Raw genomic sequence first — 13,212 nt, forward strand, 5'->3', positions numbered from 1 at the left:
ATGGAATATGCCCTCGTGGGGAGAGAGAGACAAGTAGAAGGTCACTAAAAATATGGGGCACAAGAAATACAAAGGGCTGTGGGGTCACATCCCAGTACAGCCAACTCAGACATGGGGCAGTAGTGAAGGCTTCCTGGAGGAAGCTGAGTCCCAAAGGGTAGGAAAGAGCTATCAAAGTGCAGTAGGGAGAGGAGTATTCCAGGCAGGGAGAACAGCCCACAGTGGAGGCTGGAGGTGAGTCAGAGCACTACATGCATCAGGACTGAAATAAATTTGGTTCAACTGAGGCCCAAGGTACAAAGTGGAGTCAGTAGTGTGAGATAAAAATGGGGAAATTGTCAATGAGACCCTAAAAGAATTCGAAGACTACATGAAGGACCTTCAACTTTATTCTGGAAGTAATGGCCAATGCTTCAGTCAGCTACTGCTGCAATAATGCTGCAAAACAAATCTCCCCAAACCCAGTGGCATCAAACAACAATCACTTACAGTGTCAGCTGAGAGTCAGGTGATCTATGCTAGGACTAGCTTTGCTTGACTCTAGACAACAGCTTGGATCCAGTCTGTTCCACATATCTCTCAGCCTCCTAGAACAGGTGGGCTCCCTGGGACACATCTTTCTCTTGGAGAAGCAGAAGCTCAGAGGGCAAGTCCCCTCAGACAGATATATTTCAAGCCTTTGCTTGCTTCACGCCTGCCAGCATCCCAGTAGACAATGCAAAGTCATATGGCCAGACCCAGCATCAATGGGACAGTAAAAAACATTCCACTCACAGTTGGAGAAAAACTAATTGGGAAGCAAATAGTCCCTATTTATTGAACAGCTTTGCAACTTTAAGCACATAAATGCTACCCTGAGTTGGGAACAATGACAATGGTAGTGATGATGGTTTAGCAGATATCACTATGGCCAAGTCCTTGGCATTATATTATCTCATTTAAAATACAACAAGCATGCACCATGGACTATTCTATTTAATGGATGAGCAAACAGGTTAAGATAGAGCAAGTGACTTGCTCAAATTCACACAGCTAATGGAGGCAGAATGAGGACACAAAACCCAATTTCTAGGACTCCACACCAGCACAGACACATAGCCTGGCCCCGGCCTTTTTCTATCACCCTGTGCCCCTACCAAGCATCCCCTCTGCCTTCCCAACTATGAGGGGGAGAGGAAGAGGCATCAGGCAATGCCACACTCCCGGTCACTCCAAAGCCTCTGATTAAATTCTTTGGCTCCAGAGCAGGTGGTTATCCCATGTTTCTGCTTAGAGGAGGAGGCAGGGAGGCTGCCATTGGCCCCACCAGCTCCTGGCAGTGCCTGGGTTCAGAGCACTTCAGCTGATGTTTGTAGATGCTTTTTCTGGGTGGAGGGTGCTCCCCTCCCTCCTTCCTCACTGCTCACCCTGCCTCACTACACCCTCCTCCAGTCTACCCTCTGCCCTGCAGCCAGAGTGAGGTCTCTAAGGAGTAGATGAAAGCCACATTTCTCCTCTGCTTAAAAAAACAATCATCCAGGTACTACATTCCTGAAGTCAAAAAAAAATCCAAGAATGTGAAAAGATTTATTAAAAAAGTCTTCCTCCAGTGATTGTCTGCCATCTGCCTGGTACCCTCCCCCCCCGCGCCCCCCGCCGCCATGCCCACAGGTAACCAGTGTTTTAGCTTTTCTTGTTTCCTTCAGCATTTCTTTATGCATATACAAGTGAAAATGAGAATATATCCTCTCACCTACCTATTTTTTTAAACACATAAGCTAGCACATTTTACACACTGTTTTGCCATGTTGCCCGATTTGATGTAGTTTGGTGATGTTTCGCCTGTTGGCACTTAGCTTCCTTGTTCTTTCTTTACAGCTATAGAGTATTCTATTGTCTGAAGGGACTAATTTATTTCATTGGTCCCTGTGTTGATGGACATTTAGGAGCCCCCAGTCCTTTGCTATACCAGACAAGGCTTCAGTGATTAATGTCTACACTTGACCAGTGTGTGTTTATCTGCAGGCTAAATTCTCAGAAGTGGGTTTGCTTAGTCAAAAGGATCATGCAGTTGTGATTTTGAGTGTTACTGCCAAATCACCCTCCATTTTGAGTTGTTTCTACTCTTACCAACAATGCATAAGAGAGCCTGTTTCCCCAAACCTTGCCAACAGACTGTGTTATCAAACATTAAGATTTTTACCAATTGGACAAGCCTATAATGGTCTCCTGCTTTAAAGAACCCTTCATTATATCCCCATTCCCCTGGGATAGAGTCCAGCTTCCTTGGGCAGTCATAGGAGTGGGCACAGCTTTTTCCTTTTTAAGAGTACTTTGTCAGCCAGGAAGACAGATGTGGACATGACTCATGGTAACATGGAACATGGTGTTCCAGCAAAGAGCCATGCAAGAGAAGTGGAAGCCTTCATGGAGAAGATGGCATCTGAGCTGAGCCTTGAGGGACAGGCCAGAGTTTGACAAGTGCTAATGGGGGAAAAGTAAGGGGGACATGTGTGTATAGTCCAGAATGGAGATGGGGAATGTCTGGGGCAGATGAAGAGTCTAGGATAGCTGGAGGACCTTGAAGGAGGTGAGCTTGAAGGGAGGCTTAAGGCCAGGTCATTATGGGCCTTGAATGTTATGTGCAAGAGTTGGGGCTTAAGCCTGTAAATATTAGAAGCTCTTGAAGCCTTTGGTGGGGGGCTATTTAGTTAGGACTCTTGATTTAAAGTGAAAGAGAACCTTACTCAAAGTGGCTTAAGGAAAAGGGGATTTATTGGCTTAAGAAAGAAATCTAGGCATGTCTAGCTTCAGGCATGGCTGGATCCAGAGGTTTAAGTAATGTGATCAGAAATTTGACTTTTACCCTTAGCTCTGCTTTCCTCTGATCTGGCCTCATTTCGAGGCAGGCTCTGGGCTCCTCCCACAACCTGGGAATATCAGTCAAAAGACAGTACATCTTTCCCATGATTCCAGCAAGTCCCCAGGAAGACACTCAATGGACCAGCTTGGGTCAGGTGCCCATCCCTCCACCAATCACTTTGGTCAGGAGATGGAATGTGCTTATTGTCCAGGCCTGGGTTACATACCCACTCACCTGGTGGAGGGGTGGGGGTGATGTAAGGGGGTAATTGGGGGAGTGTGTGTGTATGGGGGAGGGTGGCCTCAGCCTCACCTGCACCACATGTCTGGGATGCGGGAAGATCCTCAAAGAAAAATCAAGGTGCAGTGACCAGAGAGGGAAGAATGGGCTTGTATGGGAGACAGATTACATGTGGGGAAGCCAAGAAGGAGACAGTAAAGTTTAGGAAGAGGGTGGGGGAAAGGAAGAGGCTCCCTTTGAGCCCCCTGTTGGGGGTGTGGTGGGGGGGGGCCCAAGCACCTCTTTGTGGCTGGGAAGCACGCTCTGCCATCTGCTGCAACCTGGTCTCAGGATGCAGACCTAGTCTCTAAGGCAAATCCAGGCAGCCTTGGAGGGTGGGGCTGGTCAAAGACATCAAGCCCCATGCCAGCCTGAGCCCCTCAGGCACAGTGATGTGTGGAAGAGGGAGGCTGGGCTCGTATTATTTCACATCCGCTGGGAGTGGCTGGCATTTCACAGGACTCTGCAGAGCCTTGAATGCCAAAGGCAATGGTATTTAGCCTGCTGGAGTGCGTGTGACCACCGCTCCAAACTCCTCTAGAGGCAAAGGAGACTTGGTTCTTCCTGAGGAACTTTCTGCAGGAACTGAGGCTGGCCTGCGAGGCCTGTGCAGAGGGCCACTCTGCGTGCTTCGCCCAGCTCCCTTTGATTCACCTGGTGGGTTGTGCGTGTCACTCTGAGCCAGATGTTCTCTCCTGGGCCAGCGTGTTACCTCTTTCCATGTCTGCTGCCCCCAAAGCCTCCAGCCTTGCCCCCTCGAAGATCCAATGAATCCCTTCTTTTATGCCTAACATCAGCCTACAGTAGGCTGTCCTTTGGCTCAAGAAGGCCTGTGTCTGGTGGGATCAACTCCCCGGAGGCAAGAAAACCGGTCCTCACTCCCAGTCCCAGAAAGGGCCCTTTCTCCTCACTCTTCTTCCCCACTGCCGTCTGTTTGTGGTTATGTGTTTGAGGGTTTTTTTTTTTTTAATGTTTTATTTATCGTTTGAGAGAGCGTAAGTGAAGGAGGGGCAGAGAGAGAGAGAGAGAGAGAGAGAAGGGGACAGAGGATCTGAAGTGGGCTCTGTGCTAACAATCTGACAGCAGTGAGCCCAACGTGGGGCTGGAACTCACAAACTGTAAGATTGCGACCTGAGCCGAAGTCGGACGCTCAACTGACTGAGCCACCTAGGCACCCCGAGGGGTTCTTTTGTTAATTTTCCCCACCTCCACAGTAAGGTCCAGGAGGTCAGGGTCTGGGTCTGTGTTTGTGTTACCTTGTATCACTGAGGCCTGGAATGTTGCCTGGCACACAGTAGGTGCTCAGCAAGGAAGTCGTTGGACAAATGAACACACAGCTCCAATGGGTATTCTTCTGCCTATCAGATGTGAACAATGATGGGAACAAGAGAGACTTGGGATGGCCACCGATGGTGGATGAAGAGGACAGCTGGACTTCAGGAGACTCAAATTCTGCCAGCATAGCAGTGGAAGGATTTGGAGCTCTGGACATCATTTTGTCCCCTGCCCCATTTCCCAAGGGATTATATCAATGTTCAGTGGTTTGTTCAAGGTCACCCAGTCAGGGCTGGAACTAAGACTCGGACACTGGGCTCTCAACTCTAGACCTGGTGTTCCTTTTTCTGAGAGTAGCATGCAGGCAGGGGACAGCAACTGAGGGACATTTGTCAGCTGGCCCTCGGGTCAAAGGTGGTGCATGCTGAGAGGCTGAAGGGGACAGAGAACATATAGTCAGGAGCCAACAGCCCTGGGTGGGAAGCCCAGCTCTGTCTCTCACAAGCTGTGTGATCTCAGCCCAGTTACTTTTTGTCTCTGAGCTTCAATTTCCTTCAGCAGTGAAACAGAACAAAAACATTCCCTCCTGAAGCTGTGAGAATTCCCAAGAATGCATGGATAGGACCTGGGACGCAGTCGGCACTCCAAAAAAAGCTGGCTCTCATTAATAAGTATCTCCTGGCCTCCAAAGGAAGGAGGGAGAGAAGCTGGGGCTCAGGGAACTTTTGCAGGTGACAAGGGTCTCTCTCTGCTGGGCTCCCCTGGTGTCCCGTGGCCCTCCTTGGCCTGCTGAATGCCTGCACATCTTCACAGACCCCAGAATAACTGCTGTGCCCGAGCTAATGAAGGGCATCTCATTAATGCTCAGCAAAAGCTCATTAAGACCGTGAGCTGTGCATCAGTAGCAAAGGAAGGTCAAGGTTCTTTTCATGGGAGTTAGTGCCTCTGGGACTCTGCGTGCGAATATTCACAAACAAGTTAAAGGGCGATTTACTTGTAGACAAGTAGACAGTCAGGTGCGTGGGCCCAAATAGTCACCCACATCCTTCCCTCAGCCTTGCCTCGGCCCCCGCCCCTGGTGAGGAGAGCATTCCTGGCCGGGAGCTGGACAGAGCGGTCACCACACAGGGCCTGAGGGACCAGGACAGGTCAGCTTTGATGAGGAAATAAAGATCCTAAGTTGAGAATGCCACCCACAGAGGGGGAGCCTGGCAGGGAAGCGGGGTGGGGGGGGGGTGGCGGGAGAAGCCTGGTGCTACCGGAAACTGCCCTCCCCTCTGCGTCCCAGGTGTTCATCCGTGAGACAGGAGCCGAGCTCACTGGAGAGCTAGAGGGGTCCCCAGAATAGTGCCCAGGCAGGGCAGCCCTAGTCAACTGCGGGGAGGTGACAGCGACGCCAAGGCCTGGCTGCCTGCTCAACACCCCCACAACACTGAAGAAAACAGAGGCCAAGGGGAAGGAGGAGGAGCTGTTTCTTAAAAGGAAATGGGCTGAGGGTTTCCTTACAAATGGGCATTATTGGACTGCATGCAAATGATATGCAAATGACTTTGCCTCTGCTTTAAAACTACGTTATTGGAGAGGCTATTAGACAGATGGGGCAGTCCTTTCTTAGAGCACCTTCCGGGCTGTCTTGTTGACTTGCCTCCCAGTCACCCCCTCCCACCTGGGCTTCACCCGGAAGCTTGCCTGCTCCTCCCACAGTGCTGATCACTGGAAGGGGCACAACCCCATAAGGGTTCCCCACGCTGCAGAGCCCTGGGTTCACTGGCCTGGCCTGAATCCCTGAGCAGCCCCTTCAGGGCTGTGTGGTCCCAAGCACAACCTGCCCCTGAGAGACAGTGCTCTTTGCTGGGCCTCCAAGGGCTCAGGTTTCACTTAAGGCTGACGAGAGAGTGCTTAAGTGTGAATATGGTACACATTCAACGGTTTCCATCCCAGATTTTCTAACCACAGGCCTCTCGCTCGATGTGACCACCAACCTTGAATGTCCCCATCATCGGGCTTTATTATAATTCTCCCACAGGCAGTATGCCCTTACTGGCCGAGCATACATCCTGGGGCAAGCTGGCTGGGGGCAAAGTCTGGCTCCACCTTAACTAGCTATGTGACCTAGCCAAGTCCATCTCTTAGAGCCTTGGTTTCCCCGTGTGCAAAATGGGTATGCTAGCACCCACTCTGTAAGGTTAATGAAGGATCTATGCAGGCTGAGCCCTGTTCTGGGTTGAAATGTCCCCCCGAAAGATGCACTGAAATTCTAACCGTGGCACCTACACATGTGAGCTTACTTGGAAATGGGGTCCTCGCAGATGATAAAGTCTAGTCATTAAGACAGACCCTCATCCGATACCACTGGTGTCCTTAGGGAAAATGACGTCAACATCACAGAGAAAAGACGAGCACGAGAAGGCGAAGGCAGAGATTGGAGTGATGTGTCCAGAAGCCGACGACCACCAAGGACTGCCAGCAACCAACAGGAGGCAGCAGAAAGGCCCAGAACAAATTCTCCCTTGGAACCTCCAGGAGGAACCACCCTGCCGACACCTTGGTTTTGGACTTCCAGCCTCCAGAACCGCGAGAGAACAAGCTTCTGTTGTCTAAGCGCCGCCCCCGCCCCCACCCCCGTCGGTGGCATTTTGTTATGGCAGCCCCAGCAGATTAATACAAATCCTCAGAAGGACGTCCAGCACGGTAACTGGTACCATTAACTGCTCAGTGTCTGTCTTCACCATAGATGGGGGGGTGGGGGTGGGGAGGGCAGCAGTCCAAAAGTCTGCTGTTCCCGGCACAAATACCGAGTCCCTGCTTGGTAGGACACTAAGTGGGAACATGGTGCTGTGCTGCTGTTGTGCATCCCTGGACCCCAGTTAATATTTACAGATGGCCAGGTGAGCTAGCCCGGACGCCACCCTTGACACCTTTCTCACCCTCAGGGCTCAGTTCCCGCTCAGTCTGTGTGCAGCTCCCCAAAGCCCAGGGGGCAGCGTCTGCCCCGAGGAAGGAGGCCAGTACCTGGTGCAGCACGCGGCATGCCAGACGTGCTCAAAAACGCCCCAGCCGAGGAGCCAGAGGAACCCCTTAAAAGAAGGCACATCTGAGCCCCACTCCCACAGAGCTACCCAAAGCCCCCAACCTCGCCCCTGCACGCAGAGCACTCTGGTACCTTGGTCCCTGGGGGGCCCAGGCCCACCCCCTCGCCTGCGAATAGTTATCACGATTTGAAGAATATGGGGGAGCCAGCGATGTTACGATGCTCGTGTTAATGGCGGCAGTTTCCTGTCACTGGGATTGGAACCATCTGCTGTGAGATGCCGGCAGGCACAATCAGCCCCCATCTCCCAGGGGCTGTCTCCCCCAATTCCGGCCCCAGAGTCGAGTGGGGGAGCTGGGGACTTGGATCAGTGAGGAAGGCTGTGTTGGGGCCCTGCAGCCCCCCGGGGAGAAGGAGCCTGTTGAGACTGGGGCCAGGGTCGGGCATGCAGAACCCCAGGCCAGTCTCTGTACTCTCTGGCCAGGACCAAAAGGCCTGGGAGGGACCACAGGACCACCCAGCACTGGCCGCCATAAAGCTGGGGGAAGGGAAAAATAGGATAGGGGGTGCAAGGCCCCTGCCCTTGAACCTGCTGTGCTCTTCCTGCAAATTCCCCGAGGGAAGCATGGGACTCAGGAGGCGGCTGGGCTCTGTCACCGACCCAGCTACAGGTCAGTCAATGTGCCTCCTGGTGCCTCAGTTTTCACATCTGTAGAACGGGGGCCCTGGAACACCCGCATGCGAAAGTTGTCAGCACTGAGGCAGTGAGAGAGGGACACCCCCGTGGTGACCCGGCATGGAGGGGTGCTGGACTCTTCTGCTATCAGGGGATGTCTGGCACGGTGGTAGCCAGCTTCCCATCCAACTCTGGCTGGGCACCGTGATGAAGGCAGTGCGGGCCACACAGGTGGGCATCGGCTCCCACGCTGAGCGACTTGGCGCCTTTCCAGCTCAGGCCTGGGAACAGAACGAGTTAGAGCCGAGCCAGGAAACATGTCTCTGGGATCAGAGAGCAAGGGCCTCGTCCCACGCCCGCTGGACAAAAGGTGCATTAAGTCAGGACCCAGTGCCAGCGCTATAGGGAGGTCCCAGTGGGCAGGGGGATCTTATAGCCACTCCGGAGGAGCATGAGGCAGGCGGCCAGCCCCAGGGCCCCCGCCAGGAGCACAGCGCCCAGGGCTTTGAGGAAGGAAGTCCTGGTCCGGGTGAAGGAGCCGGGGGCCATGATGCCGAGCAGGGCCGTGCTGACCGTGAGCGTGTAGAGGATGGAGACACCTGTGTTGAGCGCGACGATCTTGCCGAACTTGGCAAACGGGGCGATGATGCAGAAGAAGAGGGGCACCGTGGCGATCACCGTGGTGAGGGCACTGGAGACGATGGCCACTCCCACATGCCGCACGGCCTCCAGTGTCCTCCATTGGCGCTGTGAGTGGGTGTCCTGGTGTGGGGTGAGGGCAAGAGCTGGGGCCAGGGACGGACATGCCAGCGGGATCCCTCCCCGCCTGGGGCCAGCCCGCTCCTAGAGGCCCCCAATTCTGCCTCCATAAATGGGGCCAGTAACAGCACCTGCTCCCCAGGGTGGGTGTGAAGATGAACCAACTCCCTGAAGAGGGCGCACAGGCAGGCGCTTAAAGGTTGCTATGACAACCAGGCTAAGGCTGATTTGCACAGTAGGTCTTCACAAATGGCCCTGATTGGAACGGAGCTCTTTCTTTTGACCAAAAGCACCTAAACACATAGCTGATTCGCGTATTTATGAGCGTTTTCACACCACCACAACTCCAGGTTAGGAAACAACGAAAACTTTACGAGACCCAGAGCTGGTGTGGGCACAGAGTATGTGAGTACATTCTCACTAAGCCGAGAGGTCCAGACGGGTGGTTGGTGGCCTCAGAGTCACGACTGGAACAGCCCGCCCTGCTCCCCAGGCTGGAGAATGAGACTCGACACAGGGAAGCAGGAAGGGCCCTTGGGCGTCAACGGGTCCAACCCCTTATGCTCATTAGAGAAACAGGCTGGGGGATGGACCCGCCCAAGGCCCGGAGCGCTGCTCGGTGGAAATGCCTTAGGACCCAAGTCCCCTGGGCGAGGAGACTGGCCGTGGAAACCTCAGCCCCTGGAACGCAGTCTGATTGGGAGTTGGGCACCGGGGATGTCCAGCTGTCCTGGAGGATCCCTCCGCTGCACCGGGGATGGGAGATGCGTTGGGGTAGGACTGGCAGGTCGCTCACCTCAGCCTGGTGCGGGGGCAGGTTCTCTCCGGCCAGCAGGTAGCCCTCAACCAGATGGACACAGTAATCCACGGAGGAGCCGACGAGGATGGACAGGGAGATGGCCTCCACGGCACCCATCTCCCAGCCGCTCCAGTACATAATGGTCACCACAAGGCAGACGATGCCTGCAGGGGGCAGGGGGGGAGGCAGCTTGGACCCAGCCTCACCCACACAGTCCTGGAGGGGTCCTGGGCGAACTCGGAGGGCCCCTGGGGAATGGGGCCAAGCCTAGAGTGGAGCCCCCACTTCTAGACACAGGAGGGACAAGGAGGGCCAGGGCCAGAGAGAAGCGGACGCTCCAAGGGGGGGACAGGTGCGGCAAGGGGTCACTGGGCCAGGAGCTACTACCTGGCGACACGCGGCTCCCTTGTGGGAGCACACATGCCTGTGGGGCACCGTCCTATGCACGCCTGTGGCTGAGGGTCTTTCTGCCTGGGAGGGAGGTGGGGGTGGTTGGGAAACCTTCACCGAGGAGATGTGACAGTTAAGGGTGGAGAGAAACCCGCCGACCGGAGGCCACTAGCAAGGCCCCTGCCCATTCCTGGCCCCACAGCCTGATGCCTGTTACCCCTCTGCCACATACCCAAGATGCTCAGGAGCACAGGCAGCAGGAGGAGCACGTGGGTGGTGAACACGGCCACGGCGGCCACACAGATGAGCAAGGACAGGGCCAGGCCGTACAGGGCGCTCTGCACCCCTGGAAGGCAAGAGCAGACGGTCCTCAGCTGGGCTTCGTGGGTGCAGCGCCTACAGGCCCCCCTCCCCTCCGTGGTTCCGAGGTTACTGGGGTTCCACGGGTGGACATGGTCACCACTAGCTGTGTCACTCTGGGTAAGCCACGACCTCCCTGAGCCTCACCCGCAAAAGAGGGCAATCACAGCCCCTACCCCACAGGCCTTGTTGGGAGTTTAGAGAGAACGTGGGTCAGGCCCTCGGCATGGGGCGTGGCACCAGGAAGGCCCAGCATGACAGAGACCTGCCATGTGGCGATCACTGTTACTTTCTAGGCGGCCAGATTCAAGATCAGAGAACGTGGCTAGGTACCCCAGAGCAGGAGACACCAATTCTGGCCTCCGATGGGTACTCCTGGCCACCGTGCTGTTCTGGTTGCTGCAGGGCTCTTGGCCAGGACTGAGGAGATGACAGGCTGTAGCTCAGACAGGCCCTGCCCTGCCCTCCCCACCCCAGGTCACCTCCCTGCCCCTGCCCCCTCCCCCACCCGTTGCCACCAGCCCGGCCCCGGCGTGGGGGCAGGGCTGCCACTTGCCTATGATCTCCATGAAGATCTGTTTCCAGTGCTCGCAAGTCTGGAAGCCTCGGCGCAGGGCTGAGCCCTCAGGGAACGTCTGCAGCTGCTGCTGTAGGAAGCTCTCCCAGCGCAGGTAGTCGGAGTATGTCTGGAAGGAGGACTTGCCCTTGTACGTGGTCTGTGGGGCACATGAGTCAGTGAGACGGGCAGGGGGCGGTGCCCACTCACCCTTCCCAGGTGACAGCTGGTCTGCTCTGTGGCAGATGCAGCCGGCCCTTGGCCACCTGCACACAGAGGATGCTGTGCGTGGGGGCGGAGGGTGCCACAGTCCAGGAATACCTCCCACCAGCCTCTGCGTGCACGTGTGATCCTTACAAGGGCAGCAGGCTCTGATGTAACCACAGTCCCCGTCCCTTTCTAGCAGAGCCCGCTGCAGCTCCCAGAGCCCCTGCGCTCTCACGCCGCGCCCTCTGCACACGCTGTTCCCTCTGCCTGCACAGCCAGCTCCCACTTGGCCTTCAAGGCTCTCACTAGGGTTCTGTCTCTTCCAGGAGCCCTTCTTTGATTAACCAAGACAGGCCTCTGCTGGGCTCTGCAAGGCCTCGGTGCTTCCCCATCATAGCTGTTGTCACTGCCCAGCAAGTTGCCCGTCTCCTGGCTGCAGCGTGAGTCTGCTTCACAGCCCCCAGCTCTGAGGAGCCGTTCGGGGGAAGAGGCAGGCACTCACCCTGCTCTGGGACTTTCACGTGTATCCTCACTGACCCCGTTCTGCAGAGGAGGAACCTGAGGCCGGCGGGGATACGTGATTTGTTCAAGGACACGGAGCACACCAGGATCAGAGGTGGAGCCGGACCCTGGGTCTCGGCACAGGGACAGCAGGGGCGGGCTTGGGAAGCCTCGTGGAGCGAAGTGCCAGGGCCCTGAGGTCCGCAGATGCCCAAGTCAGGGCTCTCGTATGCTCACGTGTGCGTGCGTGTGCGTGTGCGTACGTGTGCACGTGGGAGTCCAGGGAGTGTCAGGATGAGAGAGGAAGTAGTGATGTGCGTGGATGGCTGGTCCTTTGGCTTCCAAGCTCTTCCGGGGCAGGCCCAGCACCTGGCTCTGCGACCCACAACCAGGCCCCCCAAAGGGGCCCTCAGAGGGGAGCATCCTAGACTCTCACCAGCCCCCAACCTCGTCTGCTCCCCAGCCCAGAGGCTGCAAAACGACACACACCCTGGGCTGGTGGGAACCGGCGGACAGCCGACATCAGAGAAAGGGCAGCGCCCTGTGGTCAGGTGGCCCTGGTTTAATACCCGATGCTGACACTCATAACCACGTGACCCGAGCAGCCCCTCTGGTCTGGGCCGGGGGCGGGGAATCAGGGGACACACGTGAGGCGAGCCCTCGGCACTGTGCCCGGCTGGCCACGGGAGCTCACCGACTCAAAGGCCATGGAGATCCACTGCACTCGGCCTTCCTTGACGCCCACCGCCCCGTGGGACAGCTGCCCCGGGAGCAGGTTGGGCTCCGGCAGCTCCTTGCATTCAGGGTGCAGCATCTGCAGGACGGAGGAGGTGCTGTAGCCTGCGGGGAGAAGGGGAGAGAGGTGGTCAGGGAGGGGACCCCGGGAGAGCACCCCTGCCCCACCCCATCCCCCCCCACCGGACGTGTGTCCTCACCCGCCGGGTGAGAGTGTGGGAGGGGTGCACGCCCTTCCCCCACCCCCCCTGCTTTCAAATGTGTCTGTAACCAGTGGCAGTGCCATCAGGCAACTTACAACAGTCACTTGCCATTGGGGTGGAAAAGGACATCTTGTGCTCCCTTGAGCAGAGCCCTGGCAGGGCCTCATCTGTGTCAGCCCCGGCCCTGGCTCCCAGTTCTGGAAAAGCTATTCCTGCAGGTGCCCCCACACACGTGCACGTCTGCACCTGTTCACGTTCACGCATGAGCCCACTCGGGAAGAGTCACGCACCCCTCACCCCAGCGCGGATGCAAATTCAGGCACAGATGCCTGTCTGCAGGACACGCGCCAGGCACACGTGTGTGTGCTCACGGCTGTCCACCCGTGGAGCCTCCCCAGCCTGTCCTCCCCCCGCGCACCTGAGGGAAGGCACTGGGCCCCGCCTGGCTTCACCAGCTCCGAGTTCCCCGCGATGGCCTTGCAGAGGCGACACAGGTGCCCAATTTCTTTGAAGAGATCAAAGCTGCTGTCATAGATGACACTGCCCTTTCCCAAGGAGACACAAGCGGGCACAGGCTGCTCAGTGAGTCAGGAACTCGG

The 13,212-nt window shown here is 56.2% G+C and overlaps 1 protein-coding gene across 1 annotated transcript in view; it reads right to left on the minus strand.

The window, feature by feature from the left end:
* Window positions 1-385: 385 nt before the first annotated feature.
* DISP3 (dispatched RND transporter family member 3) overlaps window positions 386-13,212 on the minus strand; it is a 57,982-nt gene continuing 45,155 nt past the window's right edge. Inside the window, exons 16-21 of the mRNA XM_060622655.3 lie at window positions 13,032-13,158; window positions 12,370-12,515; window positions 10,968-11,127; window positions 10,284-10,397; window positions 9,659-9,825; window positions 386-8,865 (exon numbers count right to left, since the gene is read on the minus strand). Of these exons, the coding sequence (XP_060478638.2) occupies window positions 8,503-8,865; window positions 9,659-9,825; window positions 10,284-10,397; window positions 10,968-11,127; window positions 12,370-12,515; window positions 13,032-13,158 (1,077 nt within the window). The 3' untranslated portion in view covers window positions 386-8,502. The remainder of the gene's footprint in view (window positions 8,866-9,658; window positions 9,826-10,283; window positions 10,398-10,967; window positions 11,128-12,369; window positions 12,516-13,031; window positions 13,159-13,212) is intronic.

Source organism: Panthera onca, chromosome C1, assembly GCF_046562875.1.
Source record: "Panthera onca isolate mPanOnc1 chromosome C1, mPanOnc1 haplotype 2, whole genome shotgun sequence".
Classification (NCBI taxonomy): Eukaryota; Metazoa; Chordata; class Mammalia; order Carnivora; family Felidae; genus Panthera; species Panthera onca.